Source organism: Carassius gibelio, chromosome B22, assembly GCF_023724105.1.
Source record: "Carassius gibelio isolate Cgi1373 ecotype wild population from Czech Republic chromosome B22, carGib1.2-hapl.c, whole genome shotgun sequence".
NCBI lineage: Eukaryota > Metazoa > Chordata > Actinopteri > Cypriniformes > Cyprinidae > Carassius > Carassius gibelio.
Window position 1 is genome coordinate 3689848 of NC_068417.1, and position 16513 is coordinate 3706360.

At 37.0% G+C, this 16513-nt stretch overlaps 1 protein-coding gene across 1 annotated transcript in view; it reads right to left on the reverse strand.

Moving 5' to 3' along the window:
• The window catches only part of LOC127987559 (uncharacterized), a 1718354-nt gene that overhangs the window by 1680329 nt on the left and 21512 nt on the right, over positions 1 to 16513 (reverse strand). Inside the window, exons 9-10 of the mRNA XM_052589927.1 lie at positions 16166 to 16339; positions 13238 to 13408 (exon numbers count right to left, since the gene is read on the reverse strand). Coding sequence (XP_052445887.1) covers positions 13238 to 13408; positions 16166 to 16339 — 345 coding nt within the window. The remainder of the gene's footprint in view (positions 1 to 13237; positions 13409 to 16165; positions 16340 to 16513) is intronic.

Below are 16513 nucleotides of genomic sequence, written 5' to 3' on the forward strand. Positions count from 1 at the left end.
CTGAATTGAGTTGAACTGAATGTGTTTTAGTTTTCTTTTATATGAAACATGGTTTATCACAGACTAATGAATAAATGTGTTGTTGTGTAATAAATCTGTTGTGATAGTTTCATCTTGTAATGTCACAATAACTGATAACCGTGTTGTTTTCTGATCTTGACAGCAATAAAATGATCTTAATGTGTCAATGAACAGATCTGAAGTCATCAGTGTAATGAATGAGGTGAAAACAGGATCTATTATCATGAAATAAAGAGGATTTTGATCAGCTGATAATATTGATGAGTCTCAGACTATAAACACTCATTAAACAAGACATTCAGGATCAGCAGCAGATCAGCTCACTTTATTCTGACTGTTTGCTGATAGAAACACATCTTTATCAAACATTGTGATTTATCCTTATGAATCTGAACACATTTCTAATGTTATTTACCGCATTCATAACATCCCCACATCTTACCATTTTCTATGTAAAGAGTTTGCTCAAAACAAAAGGTGTAAAGAGGATTTTACAACTTCGTGGAAATAGTGAACTACTCACCTTAGAAAACAGCTGACGTCATAGCCTCAGCTCTACTTCTTCTTCTTCAGTGTTTATTTGCGGGTTGCAGCCAAACTGTTGCATTACCGCCACCAACTGGAATAAAGTATGGGTCAGGATTTTGCTTGTAGAAAAGCTTCTTCTTTTTTTATTTGATTGGTGGCTGACAACTAATGTTAAAGGTGCATTAATACCACTTACGAGACTAGACTGTGGAGCAGTGTATGATAAACATGGACATTTAGAAATTAATCATATTCTTTCCATCAATCCTGTTTTTTAGGTAAATCATGAGATGTTTGAACTCAAGTACTTCCTTCTTAAAGCTTCTGATCATTAATGTTTACAATGTCTGTCTTTATCATTTGAATCATTTCCCTTCTTTCCTCCTCATATTTCCTCCACTCCAATAACACACGTAACACTGACTCCGTCTCCTCACAGTTTTCACACAAACCTGTTGATGTTCGTCTGTTTTGAACAGTGTCTGATTCAGTCCAGCGTGTCCTATTCTAAGACAGAACAAAACCTAATTTCACAGACTTTCTCCTGAATATTATAAATGATTATAAAAATAAATTTTATACACCATCATTTTCGTTTCTATAACGTGTGAATCAGTGACGGCTGGTGCTAAAAAACACTTTTGTGGGTGCACAAACAAACTGAAAAATTAAAATGTTAGTATTGCAGGACTGTAAACAGCCATTTATCAGGTGATTATGTATCATTACTGCTAGATAAATATAACAGTTGAAAAAAGTAGTAGTTTTATTATCAGTATCAGTTTCACACACACACACACATTCTAAACAAGATGGCGGCGCGTCCACATGCTTCTCTCTGTCCCGATAGAACGGTGTTTTCGTGTTTTATGTCTTGAGAGTCACAGAGTTTTTGTACGTCGTCATCGCGTCTACCTGTCTGTAAGCGCGCATACAGTCGCGAGTTTCTGCTCGATGTCGGCAGAACTGCATTTTTTTAGTTAAACTCTGAGCACGCGGAACGGCTACGGGATCTAGGTCTGCTACGGGGGCCTTCACCATCACCGACCCTCGCTACTGCATCTCGCCCACAGCGGAGGCGCCACAAGCGGTGTGAGAGGAAGCAGAAGAGGGGGAAGCGCGGAGGTATCCGGGCTAGGCTAACGGCTAACCCACACAAGCCATCTATCCCCACCATCGTACTGGCAAACGTACGCTCGTTGGACAATAAACTGGATTACGTTCGATTACTACGCTCAACTCCGAGGACTGTAAGAGACTGTTGTGTTTTTGTGTTGACGGAAACATGGCTCAGCAACAGTGTTTCAGACGGCGCTATTCAGCTCGACCAGCTGACGTGCTATCGAGCGGACAGAGCTCTCGTCGCGGGAGGAAAAACCCACGGCGGCGGCCTTTGTGTTTACATCAATGACGCGTGGTGCCACGATACTCTTGTGATCTTCAAACACTGCTCATCCCTGGTGGAGTTTATGATTGTTAAGTGCCGGCCGTTCTATCTGCCGAGGGAATATACTGCTATACTGCTCATTTCAGTGTACATTCCCCCGTTCAACATCATCAGCAACAGGAACGACACACTTAATGAACTGTACCAGCACATCAGTGAGCAGCAGACAGCACACCCCGATGCTTTTCTCATCATAGCTGGGGATTTCAACCATGCTGACCTAGAGAGTGTGTTTCCAAAAATAAAACAACACATTAACTTTCCATCACGAGGTAATAACATTTTGGACTTTGTTTACACCACACAGAGAGGAGCTTACAAAGCCCTCCCCCTCCTCCACCTCGGAGCCTCAGACCACATCACTGTTATGCTAATGCCTGCATACAGACCACTCATTAAAGTCGCCAAACCAGTTCAAAAACAGATTAAAGTGTGGCCAGAAGGATCATCAGAGGTTCTTCAGGACTGCTTCAACACAACTGACTGGGACATGTTTAAACAGGCTGCCACATGCAATAACACCACTGACCTCCAGGAGTACTCAGAGACTGTCACTGCCTACATCAATAAGTGTATTGATGATGTAATGGTCACAAAAACCATCACTGTCCGGGCCAACCAGAAGCTGTGGATGACAGGGGAGGTCTACAGACTCCTGAAGACACGGAATGCTGCCTTCAGAGCTGGAGATGAGGTGGGCCTGAGAACAGCTAGGGCCAACCTGTCCCGTGGCATCAGAGAGGATAAGAGACAGCACTCTAGGAGGATAGCTCATCAATTCAGCGACAGCAGAGACAATAGGAACTTGTGGCAGGGGATACAGACCATTACGGACTACAAGCCCCCACCAAGGACCTGGTGGGGAAAACTCCTTTTGTGGAAGCGTTCTCCACACAACAACAAGCAGAAACATGACAACTAAACTCTAAACATTCACAGCGTTTTATTATAATAGTGTTTACAGTGTATGGTAACAGACACTTAAAAATATATATTTTATTGAACTAAAAAATATTAAGTTACTTTGACTTAAACATTTTAATGTTTTTAAAGTGTGTATGACAGTCCCAGTCATATTTGTTTGTCCTGCTCGCTATCTGAAAAAAAAAAAATCATACTAATATGCTGATTTGCTGCTCAAGCCTCAAAGTTCATTAAGTTCATTTGCTGACCATTTAGATTCATTAATAAAACTAAATGGCCATTGCTTGGATTTAATTTATATCCAAATGAAATCCTGAATGACACACTACACACTGAGCATACTGTACTCTAGATACTCAACTGTCTGGTGTATGAATATTATAAGATTATTTGATTAACATCTGAGTCTGAGCTCTCCGTTGTGAGGAAAGCTGACAGTTGACTCATGAAGTGTTTGTCTGTTTAAGTCGAGCATTATCCAGAGAAGATCTTGACTTCACTGATGATTAGCTGTTGTTCTTACACCCACACCAGAGAAAACATCTGGACTCAGACAACTAGACTCCAAGATCAACAAGCAGAAAACAGAGATGATAACACTGAACACCTCAAACCCCTCAGCAATTAAAGTACAGGAGCAGACCTCTGTAGAAATGAGGAGTTTGTAGACCTGGGCTTCATCATTAGACATGATGGAGGACAGACAATGACATCAAGAGACGCATTAGCAAGAGCAGAAACAGCTTTATAACACTGAACAATATGTGGAGGTCCAACACTAGAATGACTCTGTATCAGAGCTGTGTCCTTTCCACCTTACTTTACAGATCTGAATGTTAGAGAACGACAGAAGCACTTTACCTAACTATCAACTTTCCACATGATGAACCTCCAGAATCCTGCAGATCTTCTGCTCCAAAACATCTCTGACCAACAACTACTCATGCGGCGCAATTAAGAAAGTACAGCACTTTTAGAAATATATTAACTGAGAAAAATACAAATAAAATAAATAAAGAAATACCTGCTGTACATATAATGGGAACCTTTCTGTTATTATGCATTAGCTATTTATGCTTTATGTTTCATGTCTACAAGTTAGCCTATATTTAAAACAGTTTAATAATACTTAAAACAGACAAGTACTTTTCACCTGTTTTTAACTCTTGGTGGCATTTTATTTACATGAAAATATAAAAGTGTTAAAAAGACTAAATGTGTTTGAGTATTTAGAGGAGAGTGAAAGACACAAATGCTGTTAACTTGTGAAAATGTTTAGTTGATTTGATGAAGGAGAGACTCAATCCACAGAACAAAGACTATATACTGGATATATGTACATTAACAACAGACACACGACTAAATATAAAGTCAAATAGAATAATAATGTATATAAAACATGAGATAAGAAAAGTAACATGGAAATTTGACACATTGTAGATTTGCTTTATATCTTTTGACACATTTAAGTGCTGCACTTGACAATCACATTTAAACATCTGAATCAATATGAATGAGTTTAATAGAAATATTATTAAACTGAAGAGCCAGACAGACTCATCTGAGCTTCTTCCTCCTCTGTTCCAGCTTTACATTAAACACAATGATCATCTGCTTGAATACTAAAGCAACATTAATCATTCAATATCATGTTTCTAACACACATGCTGCATTATTTGATTGTAAAGTCTGAGTCTCTTCACCTGTATGGATCACATTTACACATTTATCACACATTTATTTCTCCTCATAGACACAGTAGTGAAGCTCTTCTGTGGATCTTCAGCTGATGTTTACTGCTCCTCTCAAGATCACTTCACTTTATGAGATACTGCATTTAGCAGCTTCAGGTGATGGATCTGTATCTACTCTGTAAGGTAAAATGAGAAGATAAATCAGAGTTCAGTGGAATAAAGTACAAAATAGTTACTATACTTAAGGAACATTTTTTTTAAGTAAAATTGTATTAGAGTCCCATAATTAGACTAATATATGACTATACCTGATTTTGAATATGTATTTAATATACAGTATTTGTGTTTTAAATATAATACATTTAGAAACATGAATTCCTTTCTGTTTGTGTCTCTATTGAGTCAATATAAAGAGAAACACACACTAACGAGTGTACACCAAATATAATAGATGACAAGGAACAAACACAAATGTGATTTAGTCTTAAAACACAAATCTTTCAGTTAAATGTGTCTCTAGTTAAAGCTGTTTGTCTCTAGTTTAAACATGTTTGTGTTGGTCTCAGTAAATAAGTGAAATGATTGCACAGCTCGCTGGAATACTGGATTCTGATTGGTCAGTGGTGACATTCGGAGGTGTGTTATTCATTAGGTGTGTGTCATTAGCAGCAGAATAACACACAGTCATACGGTATTTGAGTCGGGCGTTTCTTTGACTTCTCTCGTATCACAGCACCGCGCTCTCACTCGTTTCATTCAAACACAACTGCTATTAGCTTGTGCCTCAGTTACTGACTGGATTTACCCTCAAACCAAACCGCAGGAGATTCCTGTTAATAGTAGACTTGAGGAGACATTGTTCAAAGTGTGTCTTGTTGTTCAAGTTGTTGCTAACTGAGCAGAAGTGTTTAGCTGAATCTAAATTGTGTCTAATTCTTCACTTGTGTGTCAAGAAAGCATATAATAAGTGTGATAATGCAGATGCAGCCGGATGTTATCACAGAATAAGTCTCTTCAGGAGGACACAAGTCCTGATCACCCTGTCGGGTTTATTCTGTGATAACAAGCGGCTGGAGGGACATTATCTCTTACAGAAAGTAAGTGTAAAGTAATGTGACGTGTTGCTTGTCAAAGTAAAAACACACAAGAGACAGAGACATTGATCATGTGATGCTGGACGACTGTGAGCTGAAGCTGAATCTGCTCTGATTTTACCAGCGTTTTCCTACAATCTGAACAAATCTATTTCAAACTCTAATGATTCACTATTACTGATCTCATTAATAAAGCAGCTGTTGCTGTAGAAAGCTGTGACCGTCTGCGTTTCTTCTCTTTCCTCCTTTGTGTTCAACATTTTTATCAACTTTACATTTCATTCAGACACAAACCCTTTGAAATAAAGCTTGATGATCATTTGATCAACTCTTTTCACTAATATCTGAAAGTATATATTTGTTCACATATCAGAGGTAAATGAATCTCTTTAATATCACAAAGTGAAGTTTACTCACATCAGTTCACAGTTTGAGTCTCGTAGCACATCAATGAGCTTCTGCTTTGAGTCTCCAATCTTATTACCACTCAGATCAAGCTCTTTTAGAAACTGCAGAGCTTTTGTGTTTGTCAAAGACTGAGTTAAAGAAGAAACATCTGTAATGCCACAGTAACGAAGACTAGAAAGAGACAAACAGAGGAAGAGAGATCATCTTACAAACAAATCATTAAGATGAAGAATCTTTCACAAATATAATGTGAACACATTCATCATGAGATATTGAGTATAAAGTGTTTTGTTGAACTCTTATGTGCTGTTCGTTTGGGGACGACACTCGAGCTGTTTGGGCTCTCCAGAGAACACAGCCAACAAAAGGACTTTTTGTTACAAAAAACAAAACAAAACACTTTAATAACACTAAGTTTATTAATGTTTTAACTCCACATTCGTGTAGTTTAAGGCTCTATGATATTTTCTGGTTATCACCTCTTCAGACATTTTTTGACAAATGATGTAACAACAAAATCAACATTTTCATTTCAATTGATTGTTTTTTGTGAGTGTAATCGTTCTGCTTTGTGAACCTGTGGAAGGATTTTCATTTAGATAAAGGGAACATTTGTTTTTATTTCAGCAAACATCATTTGGGGTCTCAAAAGACCTTGAACAGCACATAAGAGTTAAACAAAGTGATTTTCATCATTTTGATTCTTGTCTGTGAATGTTACTGACTTCAATCTCTCCAGTTTACAGCGTGAATCCTTCAGTACGTCACATAAGTGATTCACTCCTGTGTTTCTTATTTGATTCAGACTCAGGTTCAGTTCTCTCAGGTGTGATGGGTTTGATTTCAGAGCTGAAGTCAGGATGAGACACTGTTTCTCTGTAATACTGCATCCACACAGACTGAAGACAGAAAGAGAAAACACAATGAATCAGACACGTTATGTTCATGTGTGAGTAATTCATCATGTGTTAACACCATACAGTGCAATAATTGATAAAACACTGCTGTCATTCTTTACTGTACATGTCTGAGTGAATAAAAATATTATAAAAAATAATAATTTGGTCCATTAATTACTGTGATCTCCGGTGATTGACTGAGATGCAAGAACTGAACCACAACTGCAGGTGTGTGTGTGTGAGAGTGTGTGTGTGTGTTCACTGTGTGTCTGTATGTGAGAGAGTGTGTTTTCACTGTGTGTGTGTGTGTGTGTGTGTGCGTGTGTGTGTATGAGAGTGAGTGTGTGTTTTCAAGGTGTGTGTGTGTGTGTATGAGAGTGAGTGTGTGTTTTCAAGGTGTGTGTGTTCACTGTGTGTGTGTGTGTGTGTGTGTGTGTGTGTATGAGAGTGAGTGTGTGTTTTCAAGGTGTGTGTGTTCACTGTGTGTGTGTGTGTGTGTGTGTGTGTGTATGAGAGTGAGTGTGTGTTTTCAAGGTGTGTGTGTTCACGGTGTGTGTGTGTTCACTGTGTGTGTGTGTGAGAGAGAGAGAGAGTGTGTGTGTGTGTGTGTGTGTGTATGTGTGTGTGTGTTAAATGCAGAGCACATGTTCAGAGTATGGGACACTAGATTTGGCCACACGTCACATTCTTTTCTTTCTTTTCCTGAAAGTAAACAGTAATCTTTAATCTGACTGTAACTGCTGTAGAGTATAATGATACTAACTGTAGTTTCTCCAGCTTGAATTGTGTGTTCATCAGTAGATCACTGAGGTGTTTCACTCCAGAGTCTCCTAGTAGTTTATTCCCGCTCAGGTTCAGTTCTCTCAGGTGTGATGGGTTTGATTTCAGAGCTGAAGTCAGGATGAGACACTGTTCCTCTGTAATACTGCATCTCCACAGACTGAAGACAGAAAGAGAAAACACAATGAATCAGACACGTTATGTTCATGTGTGAGTAATTCATCATGTGTTAACACCATACAGTGCAATAATTAAAATGATGCTGAAACCTGAAAACAATAAATAAATAATTACACAGCCATAAAAAAACTATGATATTGAGGATATTAGTTACATTTCAAGTCTAGAGAATCTTTAGTTAAAAAAAAAAAAAAAAGAATATGTGTGTGTTATTTATAATGTAATTAAGATACAGGATCAACTACAGAAGCATCTTAAAAATAACATTCAAATGTTAAAATCTATTTTAAATGATATTTTAAGATTGTAGATTACAGCCAACAAGTACAAGATTTTGTGATCATATTTTGTTCTTATCGTGATGCATGTCTGAGTGAAACAGCTTTAAAAACAAAACTGCAGGTCAGGAATTCATGAGTTTTTGATGAGAAGCTGATAATTGTGTGCTATTGCAAACAATATCCCATCGTTTCATCACAATTTCACCATCAAGTTAGGCACATCAACCATAACTCCTTCAAAAACAGCTAGAAGCCTTGGAGTTATGATTGATGATCAGCTGACTTTCTCAGACCACATTGCTAAAACTGTCTGATCCTGATCACCGGTTGAAAGGCCATAAATCGGACGGTTTGCGCTTAAAAAACGCAATCGGCTTTTGGCCGGTTTTTGGTCTTCTTTCGACCGATTTTTCCGGAAGTACGCCGCATGCACAGACTACAATCATTCGCTATCATATCATTTGTGTGGAAGTATTTCGAAATCTGTTCGCAGGACATGGACAGCCGATCAGCGCCGGAAGTGCAGAGCTACACGTCTGAGGCACAGATAACAGGAAGCAAACAGCCGACTGAACAAAATAAGAGTCTCTTTATCGCGAGTGTATCTGTACCTGTCCGTGCCCTGCACAAGCGGAGACACTGAAGGATGTTCAGATCAACTTCTCACGTGTTGGATGAGAAACGAAACGGACTAACTGACAAAACTGAAATGTCTGTTGTTGTTTTTTTGTAAAGTAGAGCTTGCAAAAAAGTTTTAATTCATCCAATTAAAAAAAAAAAAATAGGGTAATGATGGACATCTATATTTTTTAACTTGAGATAATAGTTCCAAGTAAAAAAAAAAAAAAAAAAAAAAAAAAAAAATTATATATATATTTAAATATATATATATATATATATATATATATATATATATATATATATATATATATATATATATATATATGTGAATCATTACCATAACACTTTGCATCTTTGTTTTATTCGCACCAACATTATTTGATTTTAACATTTTGGAATAATGCGTTTATATAGCATACTTTTATTTAGTCTAACTGGTAAAGACCTTTTTTTTAAAAACCAAACTTAAAAACTAAAATACTGAATGCTGATTAAGACACCTCTTATTGAATGTGTGTTGATTGTGTTGTTTGATTGTAGAACTATGCAATTATTGCCTTTAATTTCACATGGTTACAGTTAATCTTTTATTTAAGGCCAGTTCTCTGTAGTTACAACACAATTCAGAAACAAAAGCTAAATGCTGAGGTCTGTATCATCTATGTTTGTATTGAATGTAGTCTACTTACTGTGCAGTTACTGCCGTTAATTTCAGATGGTTACGGTTATTGTTTTCAATAGTCAAAAGCCAATTTGGGCTATTAAATACCAAATAAACATCTTGTTAATGCACACTTTCCTTCTTTCTTATTTCTTGTTTAAAGATAAAAAAAAATAAAATAAAAAAAAACGCAAATCGGTATCGGCCATGAAAAATCATGATCGTGCATCCCTAATTACAATTTACTTAAAGACATTTGTAACTTTTTTTGCAATTGTCATTCTTTACTCTACAGGTCTGAGTGAACAAAATAATAATAATAATAATAATAATTTGGTCCATTAATGAACTGGATTACTGTGATCTGCGGTGTTTGACTGAAATGAGACTGTTGTAAAGACTGTGATAACAAACAATGGACAGTGAATGCTATTGGTGGGCTTTTTAATTGACAGTTGAAACTACGAATCAGTACAGCTTTAGCGTCATCTGAAAGTAGTTCCGCCAAAGGATATAGAAGTGTGTAGCATCAGAAAGTTTAGTGCGGAGCTAATGAGTGTTCTCCAAAGTTTATTTCAAGTGTGTGCGTGCAGCTTAAGTTCAAATGTTCTTATCTTTGTTATTAATACATTTGTGTATTGTTGCGGTTTAAGATAATCACAGACTTCAGATATTAATGGTAATACTGTATGCGTGTGTACAAAGATTCAGCAATTGCCATTCCTTTGTGTGAATTAATGTGATTATGATAGTTTATGACAGCTGTTTATATGCTTATCAGACCCGTTATGTGGGTTATATGCTTATTTGCATGCGTACCTATGAATGCCTCAAGATTAACGTTCTAAAATTGCACCGTCATTTGTTTACATAAGACCGCCGGAATGGCGCTAATAATGTTACGGCCGCGGTTTCGAGTCCCGCTCAGAGCAGTCTGTACATAATGTTGATTTATTGTAATTATACATTGAATATAGTTAATCCTATTTAATGCCTTTTGTAACTATATAATATTGTTATCAATTTTTATTGTTGTTATACTTATTATTGTGTACCTTTTATTTACCATTATTGTGTGTATATTCAGACACATACCCACATATCTACAGTGGAGAATAAAAATTAAAGAAGAAACATCAGAGTCATTGCATTCTAACCGGATGTGCCATAGTGATTGCAAACCTTTACTAACCAGCCCCAAATAAATACCTCAAAACAGAGACCCTCGAGCAAGAACTGAACCCCAACTGTTCCTCAGCGCTGCAGGTGTGTGTGTGTGTGTGTGAGAGAGAGAAAGAGTGTGTGTGTGTGTGTGTGTGTGTGTGTGAGAGAGAAAGAGTGTGTGTGTGTGAGAGAGAGAGAGTGTGTGTGTGTGTGTGTGTGTGTGTGAGAGAGAGAGAGAGAAAGAGAGAGTGTGTGTGTGTGCGAGAGAGTGTGCGTGTATCTGTTCACGGTGTGTGTGTGTGTGTGTGTTAAATGCAGAGTATGGGACACTATATACTGTTCCTCAGCGCTGCAGGTGTGTGTGTGTGAGAGAGAGAAAGAGTGTGTGTGTGTGCAAGAGAGTTTGCGTGTATCTGTTCACGGTGTGTGTGTGTGTGTTAAATGCAGAGTATGGGACACTATATACTGTTCCTCAGCGCTGCAGGTGTGTGTTTGTGTGTGTGTGTGTGTGTGTGTGTGTGTGTGTGTGTATATGTGTTAAATGCACTAGACTTGGCCAAACGTCACATCCTTTCCTTTCCTGAAAGTAAACAGTAATCTTTAATCTGACTGTAAGTGCTGTAGAGTATAATGATACTAACTGTAGTTTCTCCAGCTTGAATTGTGTGTTCATCAGTAGATCACTGAGGTGTTTCACTCCAGAGTCTCCTAGTAGTTTATTCCAGCTCAGGTTCAGTTCTCTCAGGTGTGATGGGTTTGATTTCAGAGCTGAAGTCAGGATGAGACACTGTTTCTCTGTAATACTGCATCCCCACAGACTGAAGACAGAAAGAGAAAACACAATGAATCAGACACGTTATGTTCATGAAGTCACAGCAGAACAACCTTCATCTGTCAAATAACAGCATCTTAATCTTCATTGAGCGAAAGAGAGAAGATAGAAGAAAACTATTTAATAAAGTCACAATGTCTTGATAAAACCAAAAACAGAGAAAGAGTGTTAAATTGATTGTTAATTTAATCAAATAATTGACACTTCTCATGATTTATGTACAATTTCTCCTGATTCTTGATAGAAATACAATGAAGTTTTAATTACTAACAACCTTGTGTGAAAGGTGTTAAAATCTTTAAAATCTTTTTATTTCTGTCATATAATTCTTATTTCATCTTTTGTCTAAAACTGATCATATTGTCTAAAATAAAAGTCCTGACTGCTGTGTATTTGTGTTTAAACTGATTCTGGTCTGAACATCACTACAACGTAAATGCATTCGCTCTGCTCTGTCCAGTGACTTGATCAGCTTTGCTACACAGATTCAACTTTGCACATCTAAATAAAACTGTAGGTTTGTCTGTGTGTGTAGATGTGAAGTACAGTAATATTTCTCTGAAACAGGTCAGACTGAAGAAGCAATGCCTGCACAGAATAAAGCCCAGTCTGGACCGGTTCAGTTCAGTTGTGTTACACATTCATTAATCTGGTGTTTGATGACAGAGAGATGATATGAAGCATCAATAAACACTATGAATATGTTCAGATACAGCAGCACACAACTATTCTGTTGTGTCTCATTAATAAACACAATGAAAACAGTTCTGTCCCACTGGATAAAAGAGAAATGTGTGTGTATTTTTGGTATTATTAACTGAAATGATTGGATATTGGGTTGTGTATTTGACCTGCTCTATGAGCAACAAGAAACACTCATTAAAACTTTCAAATGTTTAGATCACACAGCAACTAACTTTACAAGTAAAATATACAGTACAGAATATAGACAGATTAACTATACAAAAAAATAATATATGAATATGTATTTATATATATATATATATATATATATATAGTCATCCAAAAATATTTTTAATGATATCCGGGTCGCGGTCGATCGGGTCGTTTGATATAAATATGCACTGATGCTCTCCAGACTCAGAGAAACTCCTCCTTCATTCATAACCTCCTCTAACCTAAACTCCTCTTGCCCCAGCAGTAACAGTGGAAACCAGACTGACCCTGCCTTTATGAAATTACATTGAAATATAGAAACATGCATACACATACACACATATACTTTTTTTTAAAATTATTCTTCAATCCTCAGTTTGTAGTCAGTAAACATGATCACATTCAGCAGTCACAGCAGAAGTTAGAGACAGAATTTAATTGAAGTCTATTCAAAAATTGTATGAATCTATTCTAAGAAGGTTGGAAGCTGTATTAAAGACAAACAATGTTAAACACATTAATAAAATACTGGCTATTTCTAATGTGTTCACAGTATTTTCTCCAACCTCTGTGCACTTAAAGGGATAGTTCACCCAAAAATGAAAATTACTCCATGATTTACTCACCTTCAAGACATCCTAGATGTATATGAATTTCTTCTTTCAGACAAATATAATCAGAGTTATATTAAAAATGTCCTGGCTCTTCCAAGCTTTATAACGTGAGGTCGGACTCAAATGAGAATTAAAATAGACGACTGTAACATTACTAGTCTCGTAAAATGTGAAATGATGTAAGATACTCACTTCAGTGTGTTGAGTGTACAGTGTTTATCCTGCAGTAGAGCAGAGATCTGATTCACTCCTGTGTCTCCTAGTTTACGTCCACTCAGATCCAGCTCTCTCAGGAGTAACGGGTTTTTACCCACAATTCCAGTCACATATTGACAGCCTTCATCTGCAGCAGGACCCAAAAACCTGCAGAAGAGAAGATGAAGCTGGAATCAATTCAATGTGCATCGCATCACAAAACATTTAAAGATTATGAAACATTGTTTGTAAACGAAAAGCTCTAGTTCAAGTTTAAACAGTTGAACATTTAAATATACAAATTTAAAAAGAGTCAAAAGTAAATTATTTAAAAAGAAACTCGTGGGACAAAAGCTCACTAGATCATGATTCTCAAACATCTGAGGATCTTTCTGGCTTTTAAGCAGGAGATGAGGAAAGTTAGCAAAGAGATAACTAGCTTGTGACAGCTAAGCATTCATAGTGATATATTTAGTTGATCTTTTGATGCCGGCTCTTCCTATTATTATGTAGCAGAATTCAACAAACACTGGATTACTGATCCACTAACAGAGAACATGATCTGGGTTCAGACCATCTCTGGATAGTTTTATTTAACTGATGTCTGTAATGATGCAACAGTAATTCTGCTCATTATGCAGGTTCAGACGTGTGTGTGTGTGTGTGTTATCACTGATCCTCTCCTGACACACATCACATGTTTGTGGTCTGTGATCGATCTGCTGTAGTAGATCTACAGTGTTGTGAATCTGAGCTTGATGGAAATATATGTACAGTGCATTCAGTAGGGCTGTGTATTGCCAAGAATCTAGTTACGATACAGATCACGATATAGATCGTGATATATTTACAGATGTATCTAAATGCCTACATGCCATAATGGATAGTCATCGCATGTATCAGAATAAGGCTATCTATTTGCTCGCACACGAACAGGTCCGTTTCATCTCAGAAAAGCATTCTGTCTTTGCGCTTGGCAAATTCCGCCAAGTAAATAGCAAATCCGTCATGGCACGAACACAACTGGCTCTTAAAGGGAATGGAAGATGACACTCTGATTGGTTTATTGCATGTTACGCCCAAAAAACACCCATTACTCATTAAGAGAATAGAGACAACCAGTTTAGACCATGCGCCCGGGTGCGCAAAACGTTTTTCCGTCGTTAAAACAGCAAAAGTGGATTTGGACACTCCCTGAGTGCACCTGTGCTGTGCACTTTACACTTTGCGTTTAGATCGTCAAAATAGGGCCCATAATCTGCCTTAGGCCTTGGGCCTTGGTATTATAAAGAATAAGATCCTGAATATATTACAGTTGGTTTAATACCTTTATCTCAAATGGTGTCAGAGTTGAATTAATTTAAGTGGGTACAGTATATAAAATATTTGAAAAATATGGATTCAGTACTGTATATAAAACAATAAAGGCATAATCTGAAAAACTAAGCCTTGTGCATTATACTGAATAATATTCTGTATATTTTACAGTTGGTTTAATCGAGTGCAGCATTAGTTCAGTCAGGCCACGGAGGCATAGGCTGTGACCAGTTGATGCGGTCAGCTGTCAAATCACTCCAAATCACTACCACTCTCCTATTAGACTCGGGACATATATATGTGGCACCACTGCTTGCTTATTATGCTCAACGGCTCATAAACCCTACCTCCCCATTATAAGCATGAGCATATTACTGTTCACCTTCTGGTTGTCGTCTTCTTTGTTTCAGATCACTAAGGCTTTCAAAATCTTAGCTGGCATGCACCTCACTGCTGAGAGACACTCATCCTCATAACCAGACTACAGGATAGACGTCCCACTGCCACATCCACGTGATTATCACTGTTTGCTTTAAAGACATTACTAAAAGTCTTAATTATCATGTATTTCTAAACTCGTGGTTCTGGGGGGTTAATGTTAAAGCTCTTGTAGTTCAATTATTCTTGGAGCATGAACCCCCATACCGCCAAAGATAAATTGTGTTCAATAAACTCAAGTAAGCATGCCAAAGTGGTTCCTGTCTGAAATAACTTTATCAAATGCTGTTGTCATTTAATGGATTTATATTATTGCATACTTTAAAAGTTGTAAAGTTATTAGAAAACACACAAAATGGTAATAAAAAAAAAAAAAACTAATAATGGGGATTTTTTTCTGAACATTTAATTGTTAGTTTCTGCATTATAATGTCACGTAGTTAAATGGTGAAATTAATTTAAATGTTTTTTTTTAATTCCCTAGAAATTAAGTAAATGTTAACTATTGAGGCAGCAAACTACTGAACACCAGTACATCCAGTGACTCAAAATGTCTGATTAACCTGTAACTTTTAACACAACTAAACTGTGCTGACATTTATCATCAAAACAACAGCAGCTGCAGCATTTCATCTTTCATGTTTGATCATTTTAAACAAATTGTGTACCTTGCTGAATTAGTGAAATAATATGTTATTCTATAATACACTATAATACACATACCATATTTTCCGGACTATAAGTCACACTTTTTTTTATAGTTTGGCTGGTCCTGCGACTTATAGTCATGTGTGACTTATTTATCAAAATTAATTTGACATGAACCGAGAGAAATGAACCAAGAGAAATGAACCATTAGAAAACATTACCGTCTCCAGCCGTGAGAGGGCGCTCTATTCTGCTCAGTTCTCCTGTAGTCTACATTGAGCAGCATAGATCGCCCTCTCGCGGCTGGAGATGGTAATGTTTTCTGTTGTTTCTAAATAAATGCGACTCATAGTCCAGTGTGACTTATATATGTTTTTTCCTCATCATGACGTATTTTTGGACTGATGCGACTTATACTCAGGTGCGACTTATAGTCCAAAAAATATGGTACACACACACACACACACACAGAGAAATTTTAAATATGTATTATTGATTGTGTATTATTTCATCATGTCTCACCTCAGTGTGTTGAGTTGACAGTTTGGATCCTGTAGTAAATCACTGAGCTGCTTCACTCCTGATTCTCCAGGATCATTTCCTGTGAGATCCAGCTCTATCAGGTGTGAAGGGTTTGATCTCAGAGCTGAGGACAGAGCCTTATAACCTTCTTCAGTGATACTGCAGTCTGAAAGTCTATGAGAAAAATCACAGATTGTCACACAAGTACATGTTATAGAATGAAGAAAATAAAATGATGTACTACAGGGATTTTGGCCTGAATGGACTCTTTTCACAGTAAAGCTGGGTAAAGCTATATACTGGTGAACTCAAACTACATCAAATGCTATTTTTATTTTTTGCAGTTTT